The 24861-nt window shown below is 42.4% G+C and overlaps 1 protein-coding gene and 3 long non-coding RNA genes across 4 annotated transcripts in view; 2 read left to right on the top strand and 2 right to left on the bottom strand.

Annotated features, from left to right (window-relative positions):
- IARS1 (isoleucyl-tRNA synthetase 1) overlaps nucleotides 1-24861 on the top strand; it is a 645156-nt gene that overhangs the window by 136599 nt on the left and 483696 nt on the right. Inside the window, exon 8 of the mRNA XM_085624880.1 lies at nucleotides 389-476. Coding sequence (XP_085481006.1) covers nucleotides 389-476 — 88 coding nt within the window. The remainder of the gene's footprint in view (nucleotides 1-388; nucleotides 477-24861) is intronic.
- On the bottom strand, nucleotides 13530-14067 carry LOC146797715 (uncharacterized). The gene is made up of 3 exons (XR_014969032.1): nucleotides 14033-14067; nucleotides 13891-13943; nucleotides 13530-13806 (listed from the first exon to the last, which is right to left on the bottom strand). It is a non-coding gene; the product is annotated as an uncharacterized LOC146797715 (long non-coding RNA).
- On the bottom strand, nucleotides 18317-18854 carry LOC146797714 (uncharacterized). The gene is made up of 3 exons (XR_014969031.1): nucleotides 18820-18854; nucleotides 18678-18730; nucleotides 18317-18593 (listed from the first exon to the last, which is right to left on the bottom strand). It is a non-coding gene; the product is annotated as an uncharacterized LOC146797714 (long non-coding RNA).
- On the top strand, nucleotides 23525-24062 carry LOC146797713 (uncharacterized). The gene is made up of 3 exons (XR_014969030.1): nucleotides 23525-23559; nucleotides 23649-23701; nucleotides 23786-24062. It is a non-coding gene; the product is annotated as an uncharacterized LOC146797713 (long non-coding RNA).

Genomic DNA, 24861 nt, shown 5'->3' with positions numbered 1-24861 from the left:
ACCTTCAGACACTGAGAATTATGGATTTCCTCTTGCGTTTGTTTTTCTCCTAATGATATTATGTTAATTCTCTTGTTAGTGATCCGTCTACTAAAAGATTAATCGCATTTCTTTGATCAAAGTGGTCTGTCAGTAGAGATATTTAGCTAAACAAATATTGAATACATTTATTAAGGGGCAAGAAGGTATGCAGACCAATTTGAAAACATTCGTTTCGTTTCATTCCACCTGCTTTTCCTGTTAGGTTTTAATCTTTGTAGATGAGCACTCTTGTCTTACTCTTATGCTATCATTGTTGTGTTTTCTTGATATATATATTAATATATATTATATATATTGTTGTGATCTACATAATAGCCCTGACTAATGGTGTAACATTGAATTCTAGATAAGTCTACTGGAAAGACGTACATCTTGATGGAAGCCAGACTGGTATCTCTGTTCAAATCTGAAAGCGAATATGAAGTTCTTGGAAGGTAAATGCATATTTGTAACTAGTTTCTACCTTCCAGTTCTCAAATTCATATTGACACCACCTGTATTAAATCCGTGGAGTTCCCAGCTAGCTTTATTCCCTTGGAGTGCAGTATGTTTTATGATCATGGTTTTATATACACAAATCTTGACAGCATCATACAGCATTCATTATTTCAGGGCTCGTTTATTCTGTTATGTCCTTTTTTGTTTTACCCCACAAATAATCAAAACAAACCCCCACTGTGAGAGGCAGATTATTCTCAAAGCAACCATATTCAAGTTATATTTAGTGAATTTTACCAGCCAGTTTTTGACAGTGGGTGGTTTAATCAAAACCAAGTGGGTTAGGTATATTCTGCTTCACCATGAGCAGCACCAAGCTAGCAAATTTCAGTTCATTTTGAGAAATGAAAGACCGGTCACTGTGCACAATGATTCCCTACGGAACTGGCAGCCGGCATATGTTCAAGCATTATCAGATTTTTTTGCCAGTTTTGTTGCACTGCCATGCTAATTGTGCAAAGTTGGCCAGTCTTCTCATCGTCTAATAAAGTTAGGCAGAAATAGAAGAGACCACTTCCAAAATGATAGAGCTTTCTGCTCCCAGTGAATGTTTTGCATTTTTATGTAGTTGTGAAATCATTCTTCTCCACCATGCACATCATGCCTTCCCACTCAAGATCGAATCCTACATCCCAAAAATAGTTCAGGTGGTCTTAGGTTGGGCGATGGCAGGATGCCTCTCCCTTGCCAGCTCAGTGGCAGCTGGATGCATCTTCCCTGACAGCAGTTGGCTCACCTGTGAGGAGTCTCCTGTCTGCGAATTCCCCCTCTCATTCGGGTCTTTTAGATCACCCATATCATATTCTGGAACCCTTTTCAAGGGGAGTATTTCTCTCTGACTTTTGGCTACCTTTTCCTCCACCTCCTTCTGAGAATTCCTCTGTAGGTCACCAGTGGGACACTTCAATACTTCCTAGTTGGCTATTCCCAATCCAAGGTATATCATGGGATGATAGGGATAGCTCCCTTTTTGATGGCCTCTATAAGTGTAAGTTAAATGGGTCTTCCTTGCACAGCAAGGGTTTTGGGAAATATTTTTTTATTGCATTCCTCGCCCCCTGGAAGGAGTAGCCATTTCTTCTGGCATGCTTGATCGCAGAAAAAGAAGTGACCTACATGCTTAGTCCTTACAATGCAAGGTATTCAAACACTTAGTTGAAAAGGCTGTTCTTTGTAGATTGATATGGAACCCTATTTAGACGACCGGACATGGATAGCAATACATGCAAAGTGGTTGGTCTGTTCTGCAAGAGACACACCAGAATTGACCTGGTACAAGTCTCTCAGAGCGTGAAACCCAAGTTTGTTTAATAGTTACTTGTACACCTTTTTATATTTATCTAGAAGTTGGAAATGTCTCTTTAATGGGGTTAAGTAGAAAACACAGATCCATACTCCCTACTAGCAGTTTCCAAACCCATCCTAGCTTGTATTGGCTTTTGATTGTGGAGTCAGCATTTTTATTAATATTGTTCCCTCTGCTGCTGCCAGGAATGTCAGTGCACAGGCAACAAAAACATTTGGATTAGGGTGTTCTTGTGAAGACCAATATGTCACAGCTGCCCTCTGCACTGCCCTCTGTAACTAGGTATGGTTTTCAAGATCTGGGGCTGACATGCACAAAAAATTCTCAATTCACCCTGGAATGGCTTCAGGCGTACCTCAGGGCAGTACAGATGGATCTTATTGAAAACATCAGCAGCAGACATATGGTTACATATTTGAAAGCATAAAGAGACCTCTGCAGTAAATCCTGGGTAAATGTGACCAATTATTGAGAACAACAATTTCATCCATCTCTAGCCCAGATTTTCAAACCTATGAAAGGTCTTGATAAAGTTGCTGTTATAGTGTCTCTACACTCCTGATGTTATTCTAACTTAGGTATTCCATTTCATGATCATTCCAGAGGAACCCTAGCTCTTGTCCTTAACCAAGGTGGAGTCAGTCAAAAAGCATTAATTCTGACTTATTATGTAGCCAGGAATGCTTCTGATTGTCCAGTAATCCCTTCGGCAAGGGCAATTATTTTTCTTTGGTATATTAACATATAGTAGTATATCATCACATAGAGGAATAGATGTGTGGTATGGTGATGGATGGTAATTCACCTTTGCATAAGTTTTTCCAGTTTGGAAGCAGACCAAAGGCTTCACTGTGAGGGCAAATGGTCTAGGGCACGAGGAACAGAACATCCTGGTACTGCATGGTAAAATCAAGCTTTCAAAGGAAGTGTTGTTTGTACTTACTCTGGGATTGAGCTCAGTGCATAATAGGTGGAAAGTATTGATAACCACTGAATGTTGTAAGCAGCGCTGAGGGAGATATTAAGCAGCACATGAATGTGACGGTTACTGTACCTACCTATAATTGGCAAATGCCAGTGATTTTTAAGCTTTGTTTGTAATCATGACTTCACTTTAGTCTCTTGCTTTTTTCTTTGAACCCCTCCACACATGTTCATACAATGTGTACAGCTAATAAATGTTTAGAGCATAAGAGATAATTAATTAGTAAAACTTTTCTAATGCAATTTAAGGGTAAATGGAAAGCAAAAGGTAAAATATATACATATGGGTTATAGGGCTGGTTTACTTAACCATAAATGGCGAATTTTTGTGTTTTTCAGTCTTTGCTTCTAATCATGACTTCACGTTAACCTTTTTTCCAGCGAAAATACACACACACAAAACAAAATATTATAAAAGGTAATTAATTATGCAAAACGATATCTTATATAAAGTATGGATATATAGAAAACATCTTTGCCTGTACAGGAATCACAGTTCACTTAAATGTTATCTTCAGAAAAGCTTAAAATCCTTGGAATTGGTAAGTTATTGCTATTTGCGTAAAAACTAGTATTCCTCTGTAGATGGCACCCCATTAGAACATGATCACGCACGGGCCATGCACACATTCGCACCCTAAAAAGTAATCTAAAACCACAACCTAACTCAGACAAACCTGATTTAAATTGTGTATTTGGCTCTGGATTTTGGGAGAGCCATAGAGTAGTGCTTTCCTGCAGACATAGCCACACATAACCCACACTCTCTTAGGTAAGTAGGTAGTCCAAGCACAAACACTGGCAACGTGAGCATTGTGAATGGAAATCTGCAAGGGTGTCTGACACTGATGAATTGTTTAGCTGCCACAAACACATCCAAAACGAACAAATAAGTCTGCAGAAGCTATTTGTGTTTCTTTGCCAGGTAATTATTGTGCCAGTCTTTACCTCACACGAGGACAAAGACACCAGTCCTAGAAAGGTTGTGCCTGAATCTGTCATGTGGGTAGGGCATATATGTTTTTTTTAAAATATTTGGTGTGTGCACATCTGTCAGTTAAAGGCAGATCTTAAAATACACAACTACAGACACTCATCTAAAAATATATTGTTTTATACGTGCTCGTTTGTGAAGCATGTGTGTATGTTTGTGTGTGACGAACTAGCTTTGCCTAGTAGTGTGCTTTACAACCAGAGAAACTAAATGTGCTCAGATGTAGTCTGATTGAAAACTTGGAAAATGGCTCCACATTTTGTGCACAATACCCAGGCACTTGAATATTCAACATGTGTAGGAAACTGGCTCTTTATATAGTGAACCAAAATGAGGTACACCTCGTAAAGAGTCCAGGCAAACCCCAGTTGGTTTACAGAGGCACAAATTATATCCTAGATGCTCTCTTTTGTGGTAGTGTGGGCGAGAGTTTAGGCGTATCAGAGGGTAGTGCTAAGCATTCGTTGTACTCACAGAGGCAATAATGAGACACACACACACACTCGAGAACAAATTCAAGACCAATGTAGAAAGTCAGTCATATTTGTATATGAATTTTAATACCAAGAACTTTGAAAGCAAGTTAGTACTTTGTTAAATATTGAATTTTGCTGGTAAGTAAAATAGTTACTTAAATACGCCTTTATGTATAATGCTTTCCTAATGGAGAAAAGGCATAGATAGCACACAGGTATTTGCAGTCGACTTCTGGGGGTCTCCTTTAGATCTAAAGGTCGTAAGAGGCCAAAGTCTAAAGTACTACCAGCAGTAACTAGTTATCTGCCTAGGGGTGCAGAGGTGCTTGCCGCCTTGGTAGCTGTGCGCTCTATGCCTGGTAAAGATAAAGGGGGGGGGGGAGAAACAGACTGTAGAGGGGGACTTGGGTACAAGCCCAGGAGCTCCCAGCAGGGGGGGCTCGAGTCGCAAGCGTCTGGGGGACAAGGGAGTAGAGTTGGTGAGTTGTTACCCGGGCTAGTGCACTTGGTGCAGAGTGTAAAGGTGAGTTGGGTTTTGTGCATCCCAGGGCCCTGCAGATGTCCATCTCGCTGGTTGAGGGTGCCAAATCGAAACAGCTGGGCCCCTCTGGAAGTGGGTCTCTTTGGTCCTGATGTCTCTCAATGGCTGCTTTGTCTCAGAGTCGTTAGAGTCCCGACTGAACTATCACAGTCTTTTCTTGCTACAAGGGGTCTAGTACCCTCGGGCATTGTTCCTTTGCGGCTCCGGTTGGTCCCAGTGTCCTCTCACTTGGTGGGGGGACAGATCTGACCTTCAGGAGCACAGCTACATCTTCTGGGGATCTGCTGCATCGTGCTGGCAATGAGCTGCAACTCTGTGAAACGGTCTTTGCTTGTCGGTGCCTGTGGACTGCAAGGGAGTAGCTGTTCTACTCCAATGGATATCGCTTGGAAATTTGTGAAGGGCTGGCAGTTCCCGGGGTTCTTGGAAGCTGATCAGCTGCAGGATCAGTCGCTGGTCGCTATTGTCAAGACTTGGTGAAGGCAGGCAGGATTTGGTGCCAAACGTCCAGTTAGTCTTCTGTTCTCGCTTTACTTGCTGCTCTTCATTGTCCTCTCTTCTTGATCTGTTATGTTATGTTATGTTATGGAAGCTTGTAAAGCGCGCAGCTACCTCCAACGGAAGTGTCCCGGCGCTGAAGACCGCTGGGGAACCCGTCCTGGCTTTCCCTGTGAGATGGTCCCTATCTGGGTATCTCCAAGGTGAAACCAGGCATCCCCGGCGTCTGTGGGGGGCCGTTGTAGAGATGAGGCAAGCTTAATGCCCAGAGTTGCCGAGTGTGTTCCTGGTTAGAGTAGGTACCGAGGCGAGAATTATCGAGTCCGTTTTGACCCTGGTCCACGACCCTGTCTAATCTGAGTTCATGGTGTCAGAGATGCGACCTAAATTCTCAAATCTGATAAAGACATCTAGAGGCAAATCCCTTACCTTTTCATTTTCCCAGGTGTCAGACTGGATCCGGAAGATTTTTCTTCGAGCAATACCTCTGTGCGCTGGTAGGTGGCATTGCTTGGCTCAGCGTGATGTCTGTGGTGGTGGCCGTGCTGGAAGTGACCTCAGCGTGCCCTATATAGGCACCACCTCGGCGCGCTGAAGTCAGTTATTTTCTTTCCACACCAGTGAAGCACTGATCTGTGAAGAGAGCTACCCTCTGTCACTTTTTGACAGGATTTTTAAAACTTTTTGTTGACCCCTTTTTTCTCGGCGTTTAGGAAGGCTTGTCTAAAAAGACTTCAGGATTAAAGCCATGCAGGGCGCCTGTCACCGTGCCATTTGTTTTGGTTTTAGTGTCTGGAGCACGGCCTCGACTCCAAGTCGAGCTCCGAGTGCTGGGCCATGGCTCCGAAGATTTTAAGGGAGCAGTTCCTAAAGCTTCGTGCAGCCTGGCAGGCGACACAGCGATGGTCTCTGTCCCGGTCGAGAGGAAGATCCTGGGCCTGCTCCAGGAGTCCCAAGTCCTCTTCAACCCGCTCAACATTTTTCAGGCATTCATGTAAGAGGCACAAGAAGCAGAGACTTCTTCCTGTCCTTCGGCCGACACAAAAGAGGAGCCTCTGCATTCAAGGCCTTGTGCTACGGAACCTGCGTCTGGGTCAGCTCCTCACCTTCCTGCTTTTCCAGGAGCTGGAGCGACCCCCACTGAATTTAAAGAATTTATTGAGACCATGTGCCTCATTTTTGAGCAGCCTGACCCCTCTGGCGTGCATTTGGGACCCGCAGGGTCAGCGGGCCTCTATCGGGTTCCGCGCCAGAGGTCCCGGCTCCGATTTCTTTCACTGGATCCAGACCAGCGTCAGTCGTGCATTTGCGACCTTCCTCAATGCCGTTCCCAGCGCTGATGCCCCTGCCGCCCACTGGCAACGCCAGCCCTAATCTTTTCCCTGACACCCTGGAGCCAGTAACATGTCGACCGACGCCAATTTTGACGCCGACAGGACCATCAGGTCCTTGATAGCTTCCTGAGCCCTATTCTGGAGGGCTAGGGCTAGGAGAAGAATGGGAGGGGTTGTTGGACCCTTTAGAAGACCAGCCTTTTGAGAAAATGGACTGGTATGAGAAGTTTGGTGAAGCCAGCGTACTGGATACCCCTCCAGATACTGGCATGCTTTAACCCCCCCACTGTAGCTACAGAGGAGGGAGCATCTTTTCCAATGGTGGTGCGTAGGGCAGCTGAAGTCCTTGACCTCCAGCTACCCTCAGTGGCGGTCAAGGCTAACAACTTGACAGAGGTGCTACAGCTCGGGAGCTACTTCTTTGGAACCCTTTCTTCCTCTTAATGAAGCCCTCATGGACGTCCTTCTGGGAACCTGACCCAAACCCAACACAGGGGCTCCTGTGAACAGGACAATCTGTACTTCCTAAGGCACATTCCCTGCCTCTTGCTCCACCTGACAAGAAATCCAAGAGGCTGGACAGTTGGGGCAAGACATATCTTTTTTTTTTTTTTTACCAGTCTTGCATTGCTATCGGTGAACACTGCATGCTTATTGGGCCGTTATTTCCACTATCTGTTGGAAACAATTGCGCAAGTGCTGCCACAGGTTGTCCTCTCCCAAGCCGTAACAGATGGGAGAGATGCAGCAAAGTTCGGCATTCAATGTGGCTTAGATACGACCGACTCGCTGAGCAGAGCAATTTCCATGACGGTGGCTGTTAGATGCCACGCCTGGCTGAGAACATCTGGCTTTTCTGGGAAGTTCAGGCTTCGCTCATGGACATGCCCTTTGATGGCGCCCGTCTCTTCGGAGACCAGGCAGACACGGCGCTGGAGCGCTTTAAGGACTCGTGGGCTTACGGCCAAGTCCTTTGGCCTCACAGTTGCCTCTCATCCCCAGTCTGCCTTTTTCTGCTACTAAAGGGGCTTTCAACCACACCAGCCCTACCTCAGCCACAGAGCAGCGCAAGTTCCACAACCCCTGCACGTATGAAGGGGCGGTTCGGTCCGACCCCATGGGTCGGGTAGCAAGAGGTCCAGTCAAGCCACCACCCCCTGCAGCTTCCACTTCCAAACCCACCTAGTCTTGCTCTTCCAGACTATGGGCGTCCAGTTGATGGCTGGCTCCGACCTTTATCTCCACCACTGGCAAAACATCACTTAGGAAAGGTGGGTTCTCCAGATTATCTGAAGAGGCTACTCCCTCTCCTTTGAGACCATGCCTCGTTCCATGCCTCCTTCCTCCCAGTGGCTGACGGAGGATCATCTGCTTTTGCTCTAAGAGGAAGTCATGGCTCTCTTGGCCAAGGGAGCCATAGAGAGGGTTCTGGCGCCTGAGGTAGGCTGTGGTTGCTATTCCTGCTACTTTTTGGTCCCGAAAAATGACAACGGTCTTCGTCCTATCCAAGACCTCCGAGCCCTCAAATACTTCCTAAAAAAGGAGAAATTCAAGATGCTCACACTGGCTCAGGTCTTGTCTACCCTGAAGCCAGGCGACTGGATGGTAGCGCTGGATTGCAGGACGCATATTTTCACATCCGTCCTGCCTGCCCACAGGCCTTACCTGTTGTTCACTGTGGGCAACAAGCACTTTCAGTTTACTGTTCTCCCTTTTTGTTCGTCTTACCAGCGCCCCTATGGTGTTCACCAAGGTGATGGCTTTGGTCTCAGCTCATATCAGGGGTGCCAGTCTTCTCCTATCTCGACGACTGACTGGGTGGTTTCGCCACAGGCTGTCATCTCCCACCTCCAGACTACAGTGGATCTCCTGCATTCGCTAGGCTTCACTTTCAATGTGCCGAAGTCACACTTGACTCCCTCTCAGATGCTCCCTTTCATCAGAGCTGGTCTAGACAGATTGCAGTTTCAGGCCTCACCTCCAGAGTAGCGAGTCCAGGATATTCAGGCTATTCTCCTGATATTTCAGCCTCTAGCCTGGATTTCTGTGGGAATGACTGAGGCTGCTGGGCCTCATGGCCTCCTGCAACCTGCTAGTGATACTTGCTTGATGGCATATGCGGGCTCTGCAGTGGGACCTGAAGTCCCAGTGGGGGCAGCATAAGGGGAATCTCTACGCCATGGCCCAGATCTTGGAGGGAACTGCACAAGACCTGCAGTGGGGGCTGAAGAATCGCAATTGGGTCAGAGGAACACTCCTGCCTTTCCCAACCAAATCTCACAGTAGTGACAAATGCATCACTTATGAAATGGGGCTGCCATCTGGGAAAGGTGGAGATCAGAGGGCTCTGGTCTCCGGCGGAATCCGCAACAACATGCTGGAAGGAGCCTTTCTACCCTACATCATAGGAAGGGTGATTCAGGTGTTCACAGACAGCACCACCGCCATGTGGTACTACAACAAACAGGGCGGCCTGGGGTCGTGCACTCCTTGTCAAGAGGCCCTGTATGTCTGAACAGCAGAGCATATCCCTGGTGGTTCAACACCTGGCAGGTTCCCTGAAGCCAAGGTTGGACAAACTCAGCCGACGATGCTTAGCGGATCACTATTAGCGTCTCCATCCAGAGGTGGCGCAAGGTCTCTTTCAACAGTGGGGAGAGCCTTGGCTAGATCTGTTCGCGACTTGTCTGCAGTTTTGCGCACTGGAATTTCCAAGGCAGCTCTCACTCGGAAACGCTTTTTGTCTTGAGTGTAGCTATGGCTTCCTTTAAGCCTTTCGGCCCATACCGCTCCTGCCCAGAGTTCTCCAGAAGACCAGCAATGACCAGGTCCAAGTCATCCTTGTGGCACCTGACTGGGCATGGAGAGTCTAGTATCCCGCGCTTCTGCAAATGAGCATTGATCCTCTGATCAGGCTGTCCCTTTGGCAGGATCTTCTGTTGCAGCTGCAGGGAAGGGTCCTCCTCCTGAACCTGTCAACTCTATGCCTTCTTGCGGCAGCAGTTGATAGCTTTCGACCTTCCTCCCGAAGTTTATAATGTTATTCTGACAGCCAGGCATCCCTCCACTAAGACTGTATACGCCTGACGGTGGAAGGAATTTGTAGTATATTGTACAGAAAAATCCATCGACCTTCTTTCTTCTTCCCTGTCTGATATTCTACTGTTTATTTTACCCCTTGCCCAATGCAGGCTCTGCTCTGGGCACCCTCAAAAAGGTATTTGTCTGCCTTTTCTGCCTTCCTGAGGCTACCAGACCAAATCATCTTTACTTAAATCGCCCATTGTACATAGATTCCTTAAAAGCCCTGTACATATGTTTCCACCTTCCCCCTTCATTATGCCTCATTGGGATCTTAATTTGATTCTTTTTCCTTGTGTGCTCCTTTCGAGCCTCTGCATAATTGTCCCCTCCGGCTGCTCACAATAAAAACAGCCTTTTTAGTGGCACTACATCTGCAAGAAAGGTGAACAAGCTGGATGCTCCTTCGTTCAAACCTCCCTTTCTGATGATATTCCCTGACAAAGTGGTGCTTCACAATGGGGCCTGTTTCTTCCCGAAAGTGGTGACACCCTTCCATAATGTGGTACAATCTGTCATCTTGCTCACTTTGGGCCAGATGTACGACCCTATTTTGCATGTGCAAACGGGTTTGCAACCAGGTTGTGTATGCAAAATGTGAAAGGGCTATGTACAATCCCTAAATAGCGAGTTGCAATTTATTTGCAACTCGCTATTTAGGAATTGCAAGTTGCTATTAGGAAGGGGCGTTCCCTTCCTAAAAGCGACCCCAAAGCCAATTGCGGTCGCAAAACACTTGCAAATTACCACCCTCTTATGTACTCGCAAAAGGGAAGGGGTCCTCAGGCGACCCCTTCTTCTTTGCAAATGCAGGCGAAAATATTTTTTAGGGCCAGGCAGTGGTTCCAGGGACCACTGCCTGCCCTTAAAAAATGAAACGAAAACGTTTCATATATATTTTTTTTAAATGCATCCCATTTTCCTTTAAGGAAAACTGGCTGCATTTGGAACAAGCATTGGCATAGTCAATAGGTCTCACTTTAGGGACCTTATAAGTATTTAGTTATGCGGTACAATATCCTTGGTGCAACAGCATCAACTGTTGTATGGCTAAAAACTTATAAGGTCCCAAAGGTGAGACCTATTGGCTATGCCAATGCTTGTTTGAATTGCTGCTGCCTTTACCCACAACTAGGGGGTTTGCAGCACCTTACTTGGCAAATTATTAACATTCACAGCTCCAGTTCTTTCCAGACATACTGAATGTAAACGCAGAACTGCCACATATGGAATTACTTTCAACACAGGTCAGAGCCACCAAACAGCACCTTTAGTCTGGATGGAGTAAAATACCATCTAGTAATAATCTGTCAGTGTTTTCTTAATGTTGGATACTTATAGACACCTTAGCAACTATAGACCATATGTTGGACCACATTCCAACAGACATAGGCTTCAATGTTGACAGTAGGTATTGTCCTAAGGTTCATGGGTGTGAATGAGTTAAGTGTGCAATATGCAGGTAATCAGACTTTAAGCACAGTTCTCAACAAGAGAGAAATTTGTTTAATGGGCTAGTGACGGCATTTCTCAGCAGAGTGGGAAAACATACAGCAATGGTATATCTCTGTAAAACAGAAATACATTTCGTAGGGCAGCCCCATACTTTTCCACGGAACTCCAACATATTAAATGGGGCCGTGGACAGGAAGAAAATACAAAGGAAAAGAAGTACCTAGTCTGAATCTGTGTTTTCACATTTCAAAACCACAAAATTCATGATGCTAGTTAATGACTTATTACAACGTTAGACTCCATGATGGGGGCAACTTCTGAATGACATCCTCAATGATGAATGGATTGCATACGTAGGTGGTTATATTTGAGATTTGGCCAAATAAAAATTGGAATACAGTTTTCACCTATCTTAAAGCATGGCCCTCACACAGTCACATGTTTGCACAAATAAATGAATGAGAGAAAACACAATTAAACGCAGTAAGCTTTTTAGAACATGCTTAAAATATCTGGAAACATTAGGGAAAAAAATACCTGTGACAAGTCATGTGCGGATTTGTCCCAGTGATAATCCTCTCAAGAATTATCAGAGCTAGTCATGAGACTTCACAGAACGAGTGACTGCCTAATCTAAGTTGAGGCTAAATAGACTGCCATCCTATCTGGCTGAAGATTGCATTACATACCACTGCCACGACCAATCTCTTCAGGCCTCACAAGAGGCATGAAAAGAGCAGGATGCAAAATCTTCAGCATAAAACTACAAAAGTTGTTAACTGAGCTACAAAAAATCAACACTAGAAAATTGAAAAACAAAGTGCCCTAACTAGAGAAACTACATATTATCAGTGAATGAAAATGAAATAAGTATATAGTTATTAAGGGCAACAAAATGTGCCACACACATCCGAAAAAGGCATCATTAGTCAAAGTAAATTGTAATTACAATAGGTGAATCCAATCAAAGTGTCACTAGGGTTTAACTACATTTTAGACGGCGAGGGTACAATTCGATTTAAGGTTCATGCAGGAAAAACAAAGAGACAGTAACGTTCCCATCTCAAAAAATACAGCACATCGTAGACTGGAGGGTATTTTGTTCTGAACTATAAGGAGCTGTAAAGCCGAGTAATTGGTGCTAATACACCATTCAGTACAGACGCTTTTTACTAACTCGGTCAAAGCGCATGTGGGAACTTTATGAGCAACAAGTAGGCCAATCTGCAGCGGTAAAATTAGCTCTTGTTTTTTTGTTGTTGCTGGTGGAGCGTTTGTTGTGCAGGGAAATGAACTGTTAGACTTAGATGAGAATCACTGAAGCTATCGCCCACACCGCACCACAAATAATAAGTCAATCCACAAGCTACTTTGTCACCTGGCTAAAATATTTTCATCTTTTATGAATAGGGACAGAGACATTATATTATGCCCACAGCGTGTGAGATGTCAAGTAAATCAATATCGTGGAAGGTGGGTACAGAGTTCCCAAGCAGGCACAGTGTGGTGAAGTGTAAGTGATGCGTGGCTAATGGCAGGGGGCAAGAGCATGTGATGCGTGCTTCAGGGCAGGGGGTACTAAGTGGGATGGGCAGGGGGCACTAAAGTGGGATGGGAGGGAGCATCTGGACTAACCTCTTCGGAAACTTTAGATCAACCGACTTGACTTTGCCAATCCATTAAAGAGCCCAGGTGGGCATTCTTAAAAGTAAGAATGGGCATGCTAAAAGAGAAGAAAAGTGGACACCTGGTAGAGCAAGCGGTCTTCAAAATGGACACGGACTCGGACAGCGCATGACGAGAGAGGTAAGCCGGATGGCACCTCTGCTTGTGACTGTGCGCGTAACCGCACTCTCACGGCCACACAGAAAGCATGTTGTCGCATTTTAAAATGCCCACTCACTAAAAGTCTAGTCAGAGCAGCGCATGCGCTGGCTCAGGCGAGACCTAAAAACACTGCTTAATTTAAAAGCAGATTCAACAAAAAAATGCCAGTACTGCACTATGATTAACTCGTATTTTATGGTTGAGTAGCAATCCTCAATTCAAGACCAATCTTATAGTCTGACTTCTTTTGAAAAAATCCTTTTATTTTAATTTTTAGTCATATAATTATTTGGATTATTCAATTTCTTTAAACAAAAATTGAGATGACAACAAAAATAGAGACTTGAACAAAATATATACAACAACGTATAATATGTACAAAGACATGGGCAATGTCACAACTTTCATATAATGTGATATTCAGTAGACATATTCAACATTTGAAAGACAACATTAAGTGCACTTAGGGACATAAACAACAAGACCTAACAAATTGACGAAACATTGACAAATATTCCTGTTCATGGACAAGAGAAAACGCCCTGTGTTGATTAAAGTTTTTTTGAAAACAGGTGCGGATTCTGGTGATTAATAAAGAATTTATTTGTTCTTAATTATCATGTAATAGACCATCCAATAATCTGATTTTTAAGTTTGTAATCCTGGGGAGATTGGTCTATTTGAAAGGACGGAGATAAAGGGAACAGGGGTCGACGCGTTTCGAATCCCCTAAGTAACAGGGATTCTCATCAGGACCGTGAAGATTCAATCTATAAAAGAAATAATAAAAACATTCTGTCAGTCATACTCAGAACACTCAACTTCAATCTATCAAGCAAACTCTCAGATCATACCTTTGTCATGTGATTCAGCAGTCGTTCTCCCAATGTAGTTATTTGGAATGGATCTGTAATATTAAGGATTCAATGGACTTAATAAGGTTGGAGTACCGAATAGAAAGGAAAAAAGATGACTTGCGTAAATCAGGGCACTCACATGTAGATGCGGTGTGTCCGCGTGATCAGTTCCTTCTTATCGATTAAATCAGTCGATTCTAGAAGGAAGAAAAACCTTTATTTGCCTCGGCAAAACAGGGGCAAGCACTGGCGACTTCGTGAGTGAAATTGGCTCGGAATTGGGAGCATATAAGCACGCTGCGCGTCTGATTGTGAAGGAAGGGTGTGTCCAAGAATGAAATAGTTCTTGCAGTCGGTTGCGTACATTCACGAAGAAGTATGTGAGTACTTCTGCATTCAGATTCGTTTAGATTACGGCGGCTTCCTAGGTTGTGAAAGGGTTTAAGAGATCTTACCAGTGTTAGTTTTTCAAGTCTCCTCCATACGCATCCATGTCCATGACTGAGGCGCGTTAGTGCTTGACCCGGTTGACCCGGTTGTAAAAGTAATCGGAGGCTGCTGCTAAGGATTCTGGGCATTGTAGTTTTTTTGATATATCTTGATGCATTTAAAAATCGATTGTCCACTCTATCCATGAATTCTTATAACAGTAGGTGGAGGGAGAACACTGTGTTCATAGATTGTAAAGTTCCGACATTTCATTCAAGCCCTGTGTGGCCGAGTTGAATTTTAGGATCAACATCGCTTCTCGTTGTTTGAGTTTGGTCTCAAGATCTCCACCCCTCTGATCATGCTCTAACTTCGAAATGACGGTCCATCTGAAATCGAGATCTCCATGTGACTCATCAATCCAATGTTGGACAAGAGGTGCTGTGGTGATTTTTTTCTTTATTCGTGATTTGTGTTGGGAGATTCTCTGTCTGATTTCCTGATTTGTTTTCCCTATGTACAGTTTAGGGCATGGACATAGGATGGCATAGATCACGTTTTTCGATTTGCAGTTCGTGAAACAGTTGTGTTTCCATGAGATACCTTCGTGTTGGAATAAATTCCCTTCAATTGTGGAATTACAACACATGCATGTTCCACACTTCTTATGTCCTGTGATAGGAGGTAAGTTGACAAATTCACGTATTGTAGAGGTCTTCTTGGCAGGGATGGCTGCCCTGATTATTTGGTTCGCAATACTTTTATCTTTTTTGAAGGCAAAAAGTGGTTTTTCATTTAACTGTGTGTCAATATCCTTTATAAGATGCCAGTTCTGGTGGATGGTTTTTTTGAGGAAGTTGGATGTTGCCCCAAAGGTAGTCACACAAACTGTGCGTTCAAGTTGTCTCTTTTCTTTCTTTTTCAGAAGTTCCTCACGTGGTGTCCACCACGCGCGTTTGATTGCCTTTTTAACCAATTTGGATGGATATCCCCGGTCTACAAGTCTTCCCATAAGTAGACTTGCATGGTACATATACTCGTCTTTGAATGAACAATTTCGACGTATGCGTAGCAGTTGGCCTATTGGTAAATTTTCTTTTAGACTGCGCGGGTGGTTGCTTGAAAAATGCAAGGATTTATTGCGGTCAGTCTCTTTTCTAAAGAGGGTCGTCACCAGCTGTCCATCTGAGCAATAAACTTCCACGTCTAGGAAAGAAAGTCTTGTCGGTGATGACTGGATACTGAATTTGATGTCCATTGTGCGACTGTTAAGCCATCCATGGAAGTCAGTTAGTTGTTCCATTGTGCCAGACCATGTGAAAAAAATGTCGTCGATGTAACGAACCCAGCCCCTTATCCAATGTGAGAAGGGGTTGTTGTTGTGTACGTATCTGTCCTCATATACACTCATAAAGAGTATAGCCAGCTCCGGGGCAAAGGGACAGCCCATGGCTACTCCTTTTATTTGGAGAAAAAAGTCCTCATGGAATTTGAAGTAGTTTTTAGTCAAAGCCATCCTGGCCAATTCCAAAATGAAGTCCGTGGGAATTTTTGTTGGACGATCTCTTTTATCCAAGAAGATTTCCACCACTTCTAAAGCCTGATCCTGGGGAATTTGGGTGTATAGTGATACTATATCCATGCTTACTAATAGATCTTGTCCTTCGGTAAATGGTACTTGTTGTAATTTGCACAGAAAGTCAGAGGTATCTCTCAGGAAGGATTGAACTGTCAATGTGAAGGGTTTAAGGAAGAAGTCAATGAACTTGGAGATGGGTTCAAAAAGTGAATCGCACCCAGATATTATGGGCCTCCCCGGCGGTGATTTGGCATTCTTATGTACCTTCGGGAGTACATAGAACAATGGAATTCTTGGGTGTTTGTTGACTAGAAATTTGAATTCTTGTTTGCCCAAAAAGCCTTGTTCGAACCCATTTTGAAGATTTTTTTCAAGTTCTCTCTGAAATTCAATTGTTGGATCTGATCTTATTTTCCGATAGCATTCTATGTCAAGTAGCTGGCGATTGGCTTCCGCTATGTATTCATTGGTTCCCCAAATTACAATCGAACCGCCTTTATCGGCTTGCTTCACTATAATGCTTTCATCATTTCTAAGTGAGACTAGTGCATCTTTTTCTTTTTTTGACAAATTATGTTTAGTAAAGAATTTGTTCTTTTTTTCTTCTGAAGAAATCGCTGACAATACACTTTTTTCAAAGTATGTAACTTCTTTGGGTATTTTAAATGCTGGTGGACAAAAAGTAGATTTCCTCTTTAGACCTGTAGTTTCTGCTGGCAACATTATTTCTTTACCTGAAAAAAAGGCAATCAGACGAATCTTTCTGCAGAACTCAATGAATTCCAATTTGAGTCTAACAAAATCTGGAGGTTTAGCAGGGACAAAAGAAAGTCCCTTTTCCAAGACACTAACTTCTGACGAGGAAAGGACTTTATTGGAGAGATTAATCACTGACGAAACTTCTAGTTTTTGTAATTTTGTCTCCTCGTGGACATCTCCCATGGCTGGTTGTATCTTGTTTTTCCGCGAGTTTTCTGTTGGCCTTGATCTAAAAAAGGCTGTTGTTGTTGTTGTTGTTTATTTTGTTGAAAATTCTGTTGATATTGCTGTTGTTGGTATCCTCCACGTCGATTAAATTGGGGTCTATATGTACCTGGTTCGGAATCACTTCCTCCTGATGACGATGTTGTGTCCGAGAAGGTTATATATTTTGTTCTTGATCGACCTTGATTGTCCGATAAAAAACGTCTCGCTTCTGGGCGAGAATAAAAATCCTGTTGCAGGTAAGGATAAGCCTTTTCCAAAGAAAAATTGCGCTTGTCTCTCTCGAAATTGTTTTCTTTTTGTTGTACAGAATAGTCCTTGAATTCCAAGATTTCCTTCTCGATTTTTTCTAGGAGAGTCTTAGAGTCTTGAATTAAAGAGTTTGATTTAATTTCCGTTTCCAATTTTTCGATTTCTTCCAATTGAACTGTGGATAACCTTTGTGCGGTTTCAATGGTTAAGACCATGAGGTCTCTGCTGCATTTAGTTTCAATGTAACTGAAGCCTTTTTTGTAGATGTTATCTTCCGTAAAAATCACGGGTATATTTTTGACAATCAAGCCTGTAGGTATTGTGCCTGATCTGAGGTGTTGGAGAAGGTAATGACCATGCAAGTCCGTCCGAATTTGTTTTTTCTTTAGACGAATAAGTTTGTCAGATTCGTTGTTTGTTTGTGCGGTACTGCTGAGAGTTGCGGAACCAAAAGAAGGAGGGTTCCTGAGAAGATTTTTTATATGCTCTTCGCTGTATGCGAAGGTTTGTTCTTCTGACATATTAAATTTAGCAGTCTCTGGGTTGAGTCAATTAACTGTTGTTATTATTATTGGAGGACCCAAATGAACTCATTCATACATACACGTACTTCAATCATCCATTGATAGAACAAAAAAAGAGAAAAAAGAGAAAGATGAAGGGGAGGACGGGTTCAAACTGGAGGAAAAATCCGGCAGTGAACCTGAAGAGAACCTGTTTAGTTGTTTAGTGCTTTAACAGCGGTTTTTGGAACCTCGCGGGTAAATACCCGCTATACAACGTGACAACAATGAGGGTTCTGGCTCCAACGCAGTAAGGCTGCGCCAATATAAGATTCAACAAAAAAATGCCAGTACTGCACTATGATTAACTCGTATTTTATGGTTGAGTAGCAATCCTCAATTCAAGACCAATCTTATAGTCTGACTTCTTTTGAAAAAATCCTTTTATTTTAATTTTTAGTCATATAATTATTTGGATTATTCAATTTCTTTAAACAAAAATTGAGATGACAACAAAAATAGAGACTTGAACAAAATATATACAACAACGTATAATATGTACAAAGACATGGGCAATGTCACAACTTTCATATAATGTGATATTCAGTAGACATATTCAACATTTGAAAGACAACATTAAGTGCACTTAGGGACATAAACAACAAGACCTAACAAATTGACGAAACATTGACAAATATTCCTGTTCATGGACAAGAGAAAACGCCCTGTGTTGATTAAAGTTTTTTTGAAAACAGGTGCGGATTCTGGTGATTAATAAAGAATTTATTTGTTCTTAATTATCATGTAATAGACCATCCAATAATCTGATTTTTAAGTTTGTAATCCTGGGGAGATTGGTCTATTTGAAAGGACGGAGATAAAGGGAACAGGGGTCGACGCGTTTCGAATCCCCTAAGTAACAGGGATTCTCATCAGGACCGTGAAGATTCAATCTATAAAAGAAATAATAAAAACATTCTGTCAGTCATACTCAGAACACTCAACTTCAATCTATCAAGCAAACTCTCAGATCATACCTTTGTCATGTGATTCAGCAGTCGTTCTCCCAATGTAGTTATTTGGAATGGATCTGTAATATTAAGGATTCAATGGACTTAATAAGGTTGGAGTACCGAATAGAAAGGAAAAAAGATGACTTGCGTAAATCAGGGCACTCACATGTAGATGCGGTGTGTCCGCGTGATCAGTTCCTTCTTATCGATTAAATCAGTCGATTCTAGAAGGAAGAAAAACCTTTATTTGCCTCGGCAAAACAGGGGCAAGCACTGGCGACTTCGTGAGTGAAATTGGCTCGGAATTGGGAGCATATAAGCACGCTGCGCGTCTGATTGTGAAGGAAGGGTGTGTCCAAGAATGAAATAGTTCTTGCAGTCGGTTGCGTACATTCACGAAGAAGTATGTGAGTACTTCTGCATTCAGATTCGTTTAGATTACGGCGGCTTCCTAGGTTGTGAAAGGGTTTAAGAGATCTTACCAGTGTTAGTTTTTCAAGTCTCCTCCATACGCATCCATGTCCATGACTGAGGCGCGTTAGTGCTTGACCCGGTTGACCCGGTTGTAAAAGTAATCGGAGGCTGCTGCTAAGGATTCTGGGCATTGTAGTTTTTTTGATATATCTTGATGCATTTAAAAATCGATTGTCCACTCTATCCATGAATTCTTATAACAGTAGGTGGAGGGAGAACACTGTGTTCATAGATTGTAAAGTTCCGACATTTCATTCAAGCCCTGTGTGGCCGAGTTGAATTTTAGGATCAACATCGCTTCTCGTTGTTTGAGTTTGGTCTCAAGATCTCCACCCCTCTGATCATGCTCTAACTTCGAAATGACGGTCCATCTGAAATCGAGATCTCCATGTGACTCATCAATCCAATGTTGGACAAGAGGTGCTGTGGTGATTTTTTTCTTTATTCGTGATTTGTGTTGGGAGATTCTCTGTCTGATTTCCTGATTTGTTTTCCCTATGTACAGTTTAGGGCATGGACATAGGATGGCATAGATCACGTTTTTCGATTTGCAGTTCGTGAAACAGTTGTGTTTCCATGAGATACCTTCGTGTTGGAATAAATTCCCTTCAATTGTGGAATTACAACACATGCATGTTCCACACTTCTTATGTCCTGTGATAGGAGGTAAGTTGACAAATTCACGTATTGTAGAGGTCTTCTTGGCAGGGATGGCTGCCCTGATTATTTGGTTCGCAATACTTTTATCTTTTTTGAAGGCAAAAAGTGGTTTTTCATTTAACTGTGTGTCAATATCCTTTATAAGATGCCAGTTCTGGTGGATGGTTTTTTTGAGGAAGTTGGATGTTGCCCCAAAGGTAGTCACACAAACTGTGCGTTCAAGTTGTCTCTTTTCTTTCTTTTTCAGAAGTTCCTCACGTGGTGTCCACCACGCGCGTTTGATTGCCTTTTTAACCAATTTGGATGGATATCCCCGGTCTACAAGTCTTCCCATAAGTAGACTTGCATGGTACATATACTCGTCTTTGAATGAACAATTTCGACGTATGCGTAGCAGTTGGCCTATTGGTAAATTTTCTTTTAGACTGCGCGGGTGGTTGCTTGAAAAATGCAAGGATTTATTGCGGTCAGTCTCTTTTCTAAAGAGGGTCGTCACCAGCTGTCCATCTGAGCAATAAACTTCCACGTCTAGGAAAGAAAGTCTTGTCGGTGATGACTGGATACTGAATTTGATGTCCATTGTGCGACTGTTAAGCCATCCATGGAAGTCAGTTAGTTGTTCCATTGTGCCAGACCATGTGAAAAAATGTCGTCGATGTAACGAACCCAGCCCCTTATCCAATGTGAGAAGGGGTTGTTGTTGTGTACGTATCTGTCCTCATATACACTCATAAAGAGTATAGCCAGCTCCGGGGCAAAGGGACAGCCCATGGCTACTCCTTTTATTTGGAGAAAAAAGTCCTCATGGAATTTGAAGTAGTTTTTAGTCAAAGCCATCCTGGCCAATTCCAAAATGAAGTCCGTGGGAATTTTTGTTGGACGATCTCTTTTATCCAAGAAGATTTCCACCACTTCTAAAGCCTGATCCTGGGGAATTTGGGTGTATAGTGATACTATATCCATGCTTACTAATAGATCTTGTCCTTCGGTAAATGGTACTTGTTGTAATTTGCACAGAAAGTCAGAGGTATCTCTCAGGAAGGATTGAACTGTCAATGTGAAGGGTTTAAGGAAGAAGTCAATGAACTTGGAGATGGGTTCAAAAAGTGAATCGCACCCAGATATTATGGGCCTCCCCGGCGGTGATTTGGCATTCTTATGTACCTTCGGGAGTACATAGAACAATGGAATTCTTGGGTGTTTGTTGACTAGAAATTTGAATTCTTGTTTGCCCAAAAAGCCTTGTTCGAACCCATTTTGAAGATTTTTTTCAAGTTCTCTCTGAAATTCAATTGTTGGATCTGATCTTATTTTCCGATAGCATTCTATGTCAAGTAGCTGGCGATTGGCTTCCGCTATGTATTCATTGGTTCCCCAAATTACAATCGAACCGCCTTTATCGGCTTGCTTCACTATAATGCTTTCATCATTTCTAAGTGAGACTAGTGCATCTTTTTCTTTTTTTGACAAATTATGTTTAGTAAAGAATTTGTTCTTTTTTTCTTCTGAAGAAATCGCTGACAATCCACTTTTTTCAAAGTATGTAACTTCTTTGGGTATTTTAAATGCTGGTGGACAAAAAGTAGATTTCCTCTTTAGACCTGTAGTTTCTGCTGGCAACATTATTTCTTTACCTGAAAAAAAGGCAATCAGACGAATCTTTCTGCAGAACTCAATGAATTCCAATTTGAGTCTAACAAAATCTGGAGGTTTAGCAGGGACAAAAGAAAGTCCCTTTTCCAAGACACTAACTTCTGACGAGGAAAGGACTTTATTGGAGAGATTAATCACTGACGAAACTTCTAGTTTTTGTAATTTTGTCTCCTCGTGGACATCTCCCATGGCTGGTTGTATCTTGTTTTTCCGCGAGTTTTCTGTTGGCCTTGATCTAAAAAAGGCTGTTGTTGTTGTTGTTGTTTATTTTGTTGAAAATTCTGTTGATATTGCTGTTGTTGGTATCCTCCACGTCGATTAAATTGGGGTCTATATGTACCTGGTTCGGAATCACTTCCTCCTGATGACGATGTTGTGTCCGAGAAGGTTATATATTTTGTTCTTGATCGACCTTGATTGTCCGATAAAAAACGTCTCGCTTCTGGGCGAGAATAAAAATCCTGTTGCAGGTAAGGATAAGCCTTTTCCAAAGAAAAATTGCGCTTGTCTCTCTCGAAATTGTTTTCTTTTTGTTGTACAGAATAGTCCTTGAATTCCAAGATTTCCTTCTCGATTTTTTCTAGGAGAGTCTTAGAGTCTTGAATTAAAGAGTTTGATTTAATTTCCGTTTCCAATTTTTCGATTTCTTCCAATTGAACTGTGGATAACCTTTGTGCGGTTTCAATGGTTAAGACCATGAGGTCTCTGCTGCATTTAGTTTCAATGTAACTGAAGCCTTTTTTGTAGATGTTATCTTCCGTAAAAATCACGGGTATATTTTTGACAATCAAGCCTGTAGGTATTGTGCCTGATCTGAGGTGTTGGAGAAGGTAATGACCATGCAAGTCCGTCCGAATTTGTTTTTTCTTTAGACGAATAAGTTTGTCAGATTCGTTGTTTGTTTGTGCGGTACTGCTGAGAGTTGCGGAACCAAAAGAAGGAGGGTTCCTGAGAAGATTTTTTATATGCTCTTCGCTGTATGCGAAGGTTTGTTCTTCTGACATATTAAATTTAGCAGTCTCTGGGTTGAGTCAATTAAGTCAATTAACTGTTGTTATTATTATTGGAGGACCCAAATGAACTCATTCATACATACACGTACTTCAATCATCCATTGATAGAACAAAAAAAGAGAAAAAAGAGAAAGATGAAGGGGAGGACGGGTTCAAACTGGAGGAAAAATCCGGCAGTGAACCTGAAGAGAACCTGTTTAGTTGTTTAGTGCTTTAACAGCGGTTTTTGGAACCTCGCGGGTAAATACCCGCTATACAACGTGACAACAATGAGGGTTCTGGCTCCAACGCAGTAAGGCTGCGCCAATATAAGATTCAACAAAAAAATGCCAGTATCCCAACACAAATCACGAATAAAGAAAAAAATCACCACAGCACCTCTTGTCCAACATTGGATTGATGAGTCACATGGAGATCTCGATTTCAGATGGACCGTCATTTCGAAGTTAGAGCATGATCAGAGGGGTGGAGATCTTGAGACCAAACTCAAACAACGAGAAGCGATGTTGATCCTAAAATTCAACTCGGCCACACAGGGCTTGAATGAAATGTCGGAACTTTACAATCTATGAACACAGTGTTCTCCCTCCACCTACTGTTATAAGAATTCATGGATAGAGTGGACAATCGATTTTTAAATGCATCAAGATATATCAAAAAAACTACAATGCCCAGAATCCTTAGCAGCAGCCTCCGATTACTTTTACAACCGGGTCAACCGGGTCAAGCACTAACGCGCCTCAGTCATGGACATGGATGCGTATGGAGGAGACTTGAAAAACTAACACTGGTAAGATCTCTTAAACCCTTTCACAACCTAGGAAGCCGCCGTAATCTAAACGAATCTGAATGCAGAAGTACTCACATACTTCTTCGTGAATGTACGCAACCGACTGCAAGAACTATTTCATTCTTGGACACACCCTTCCTTCACAATCAGACGCGCAGCGTGCTTATATGCTCCCAATTCCGAGCCAATTTCACTCACGAAGTCGCCAGTGCTTGCCCCTGTTTTGCCGAGGCAAATAAAGGTTTTTCTTCCTTCTAGAATCGACTGATTTAATCGATAAGAAGGAACTGATCACGCGGACACACCGCATCTACATGTGAGTGCCCTGATTTACGCAAGTCATCTTTTTTCCTTTCTATTCGGTACTCCAACCTTATTAAGTCCATTGAATCCTTAATATTACAGATCCATTCCAAATAACTACATTGGGAGAACGACTGCTGAATCACATGACAAAGGTATGATCTGAGAGTTTGCTTGATAGATTGAAGTTGAGTGTTCTGAGTATGACTGACAGAATGTTTTTATTATTTCTTTTATAGATTGAATCTTCACGGTCCTGATGAGAATCCCTGTTACTTAGGGGATTCGAAACGCGTCGACCCCTGTTCCCTTTATCTCCGTCCTTTCAAATAGACCAATCTCCCCAGGATTACAAACTTAAAAATCAGATTATTGGATGGTCTATTACATGATAATTAAGAACAAATAAATTCTTTATTAATCACCAGAATCCGCACCTGTTTTCAAAAAAACTTTAATCAACACAGGGCGTTTTCTCTTGTCCATGAACAGGAATATTTGTCAATGTTTCGTCAATTTGTTAGGTCTTGTTGTTTATGTCCCTAAGTGCACTTAATGTTGTCTTTCAAATGTTGAATATGTCTACTGAATATCACATTATATGAAAGTTGTGACATTGCCCATGTCTTTGTACATATTATACGTTGTTGTATATATTTTGTTCAAGTCTCTATTTTTGTTGTCATCTCAATTTTTGTTTAAAGAAATTGAATAATCCAAATAATTATATGACTAAAAATTAAAATAAAAGGATTTTTTCAAAAGAAGTCAGACTATAAGATTGGTCTTGAATTGAGGATTGCTACTCAACCATAAAATACGAGTTAATCATAGTGCAGTACTGGCATTTTTTTGTTGAATCTTATATTGGCGCAGCCTTACTGCGTTGGAGCCAGAACCCTCATTGTTGTCACGTTGTATAGCGGGTATTTACCCGCGAGGTTCCAAAAACCGCTGTTAAAGCACTAAACAACTAAACAGGTTCTCTTCAGGTTCACTGCCGGATTTTTCCTCCAGTTTGAACCCGTCCTCCCCTTCATCTTTCTCTTTTTTCTCTTTTTTTGTTCTATCAATGGATGATTGAAGTACGTGTATGTATGAATGAGTTCATTTGGGTCCTCCAATAATAATAACAACAGTTAATTGACTCAACCCAGAGACTGCTAAATTTAATATGTCAGAAGAACAAACCTTCGCATACAGCGAAGAGCATATAAAAAATCTTCTCAGGAACCCTCCTTCTTTTGGTTCCGCAACTCTCAGCAGTACCGCACAAACAAACAACGAATCTGACAAACTTATTCGTCTAAAGAAA

The sequence above is a fragment of the Triturus cristatus genome, chromosome 9, assembly GCF_964204655.1.
Source record: "Triturus cristatus chromosome 9, aTriCri1.1, whole genome shotgun sequence".
Lineage (NCBI taxonomy): Eukaryota > Metazoa > Chordata > Amphibia > Caudata > Salamandridae > Triturus > Triturus cristatus.
Note: the sequence above shows the minus strand (reverse complement) of the source record. Positions and strands in the feature narration are given on the sequence as shown.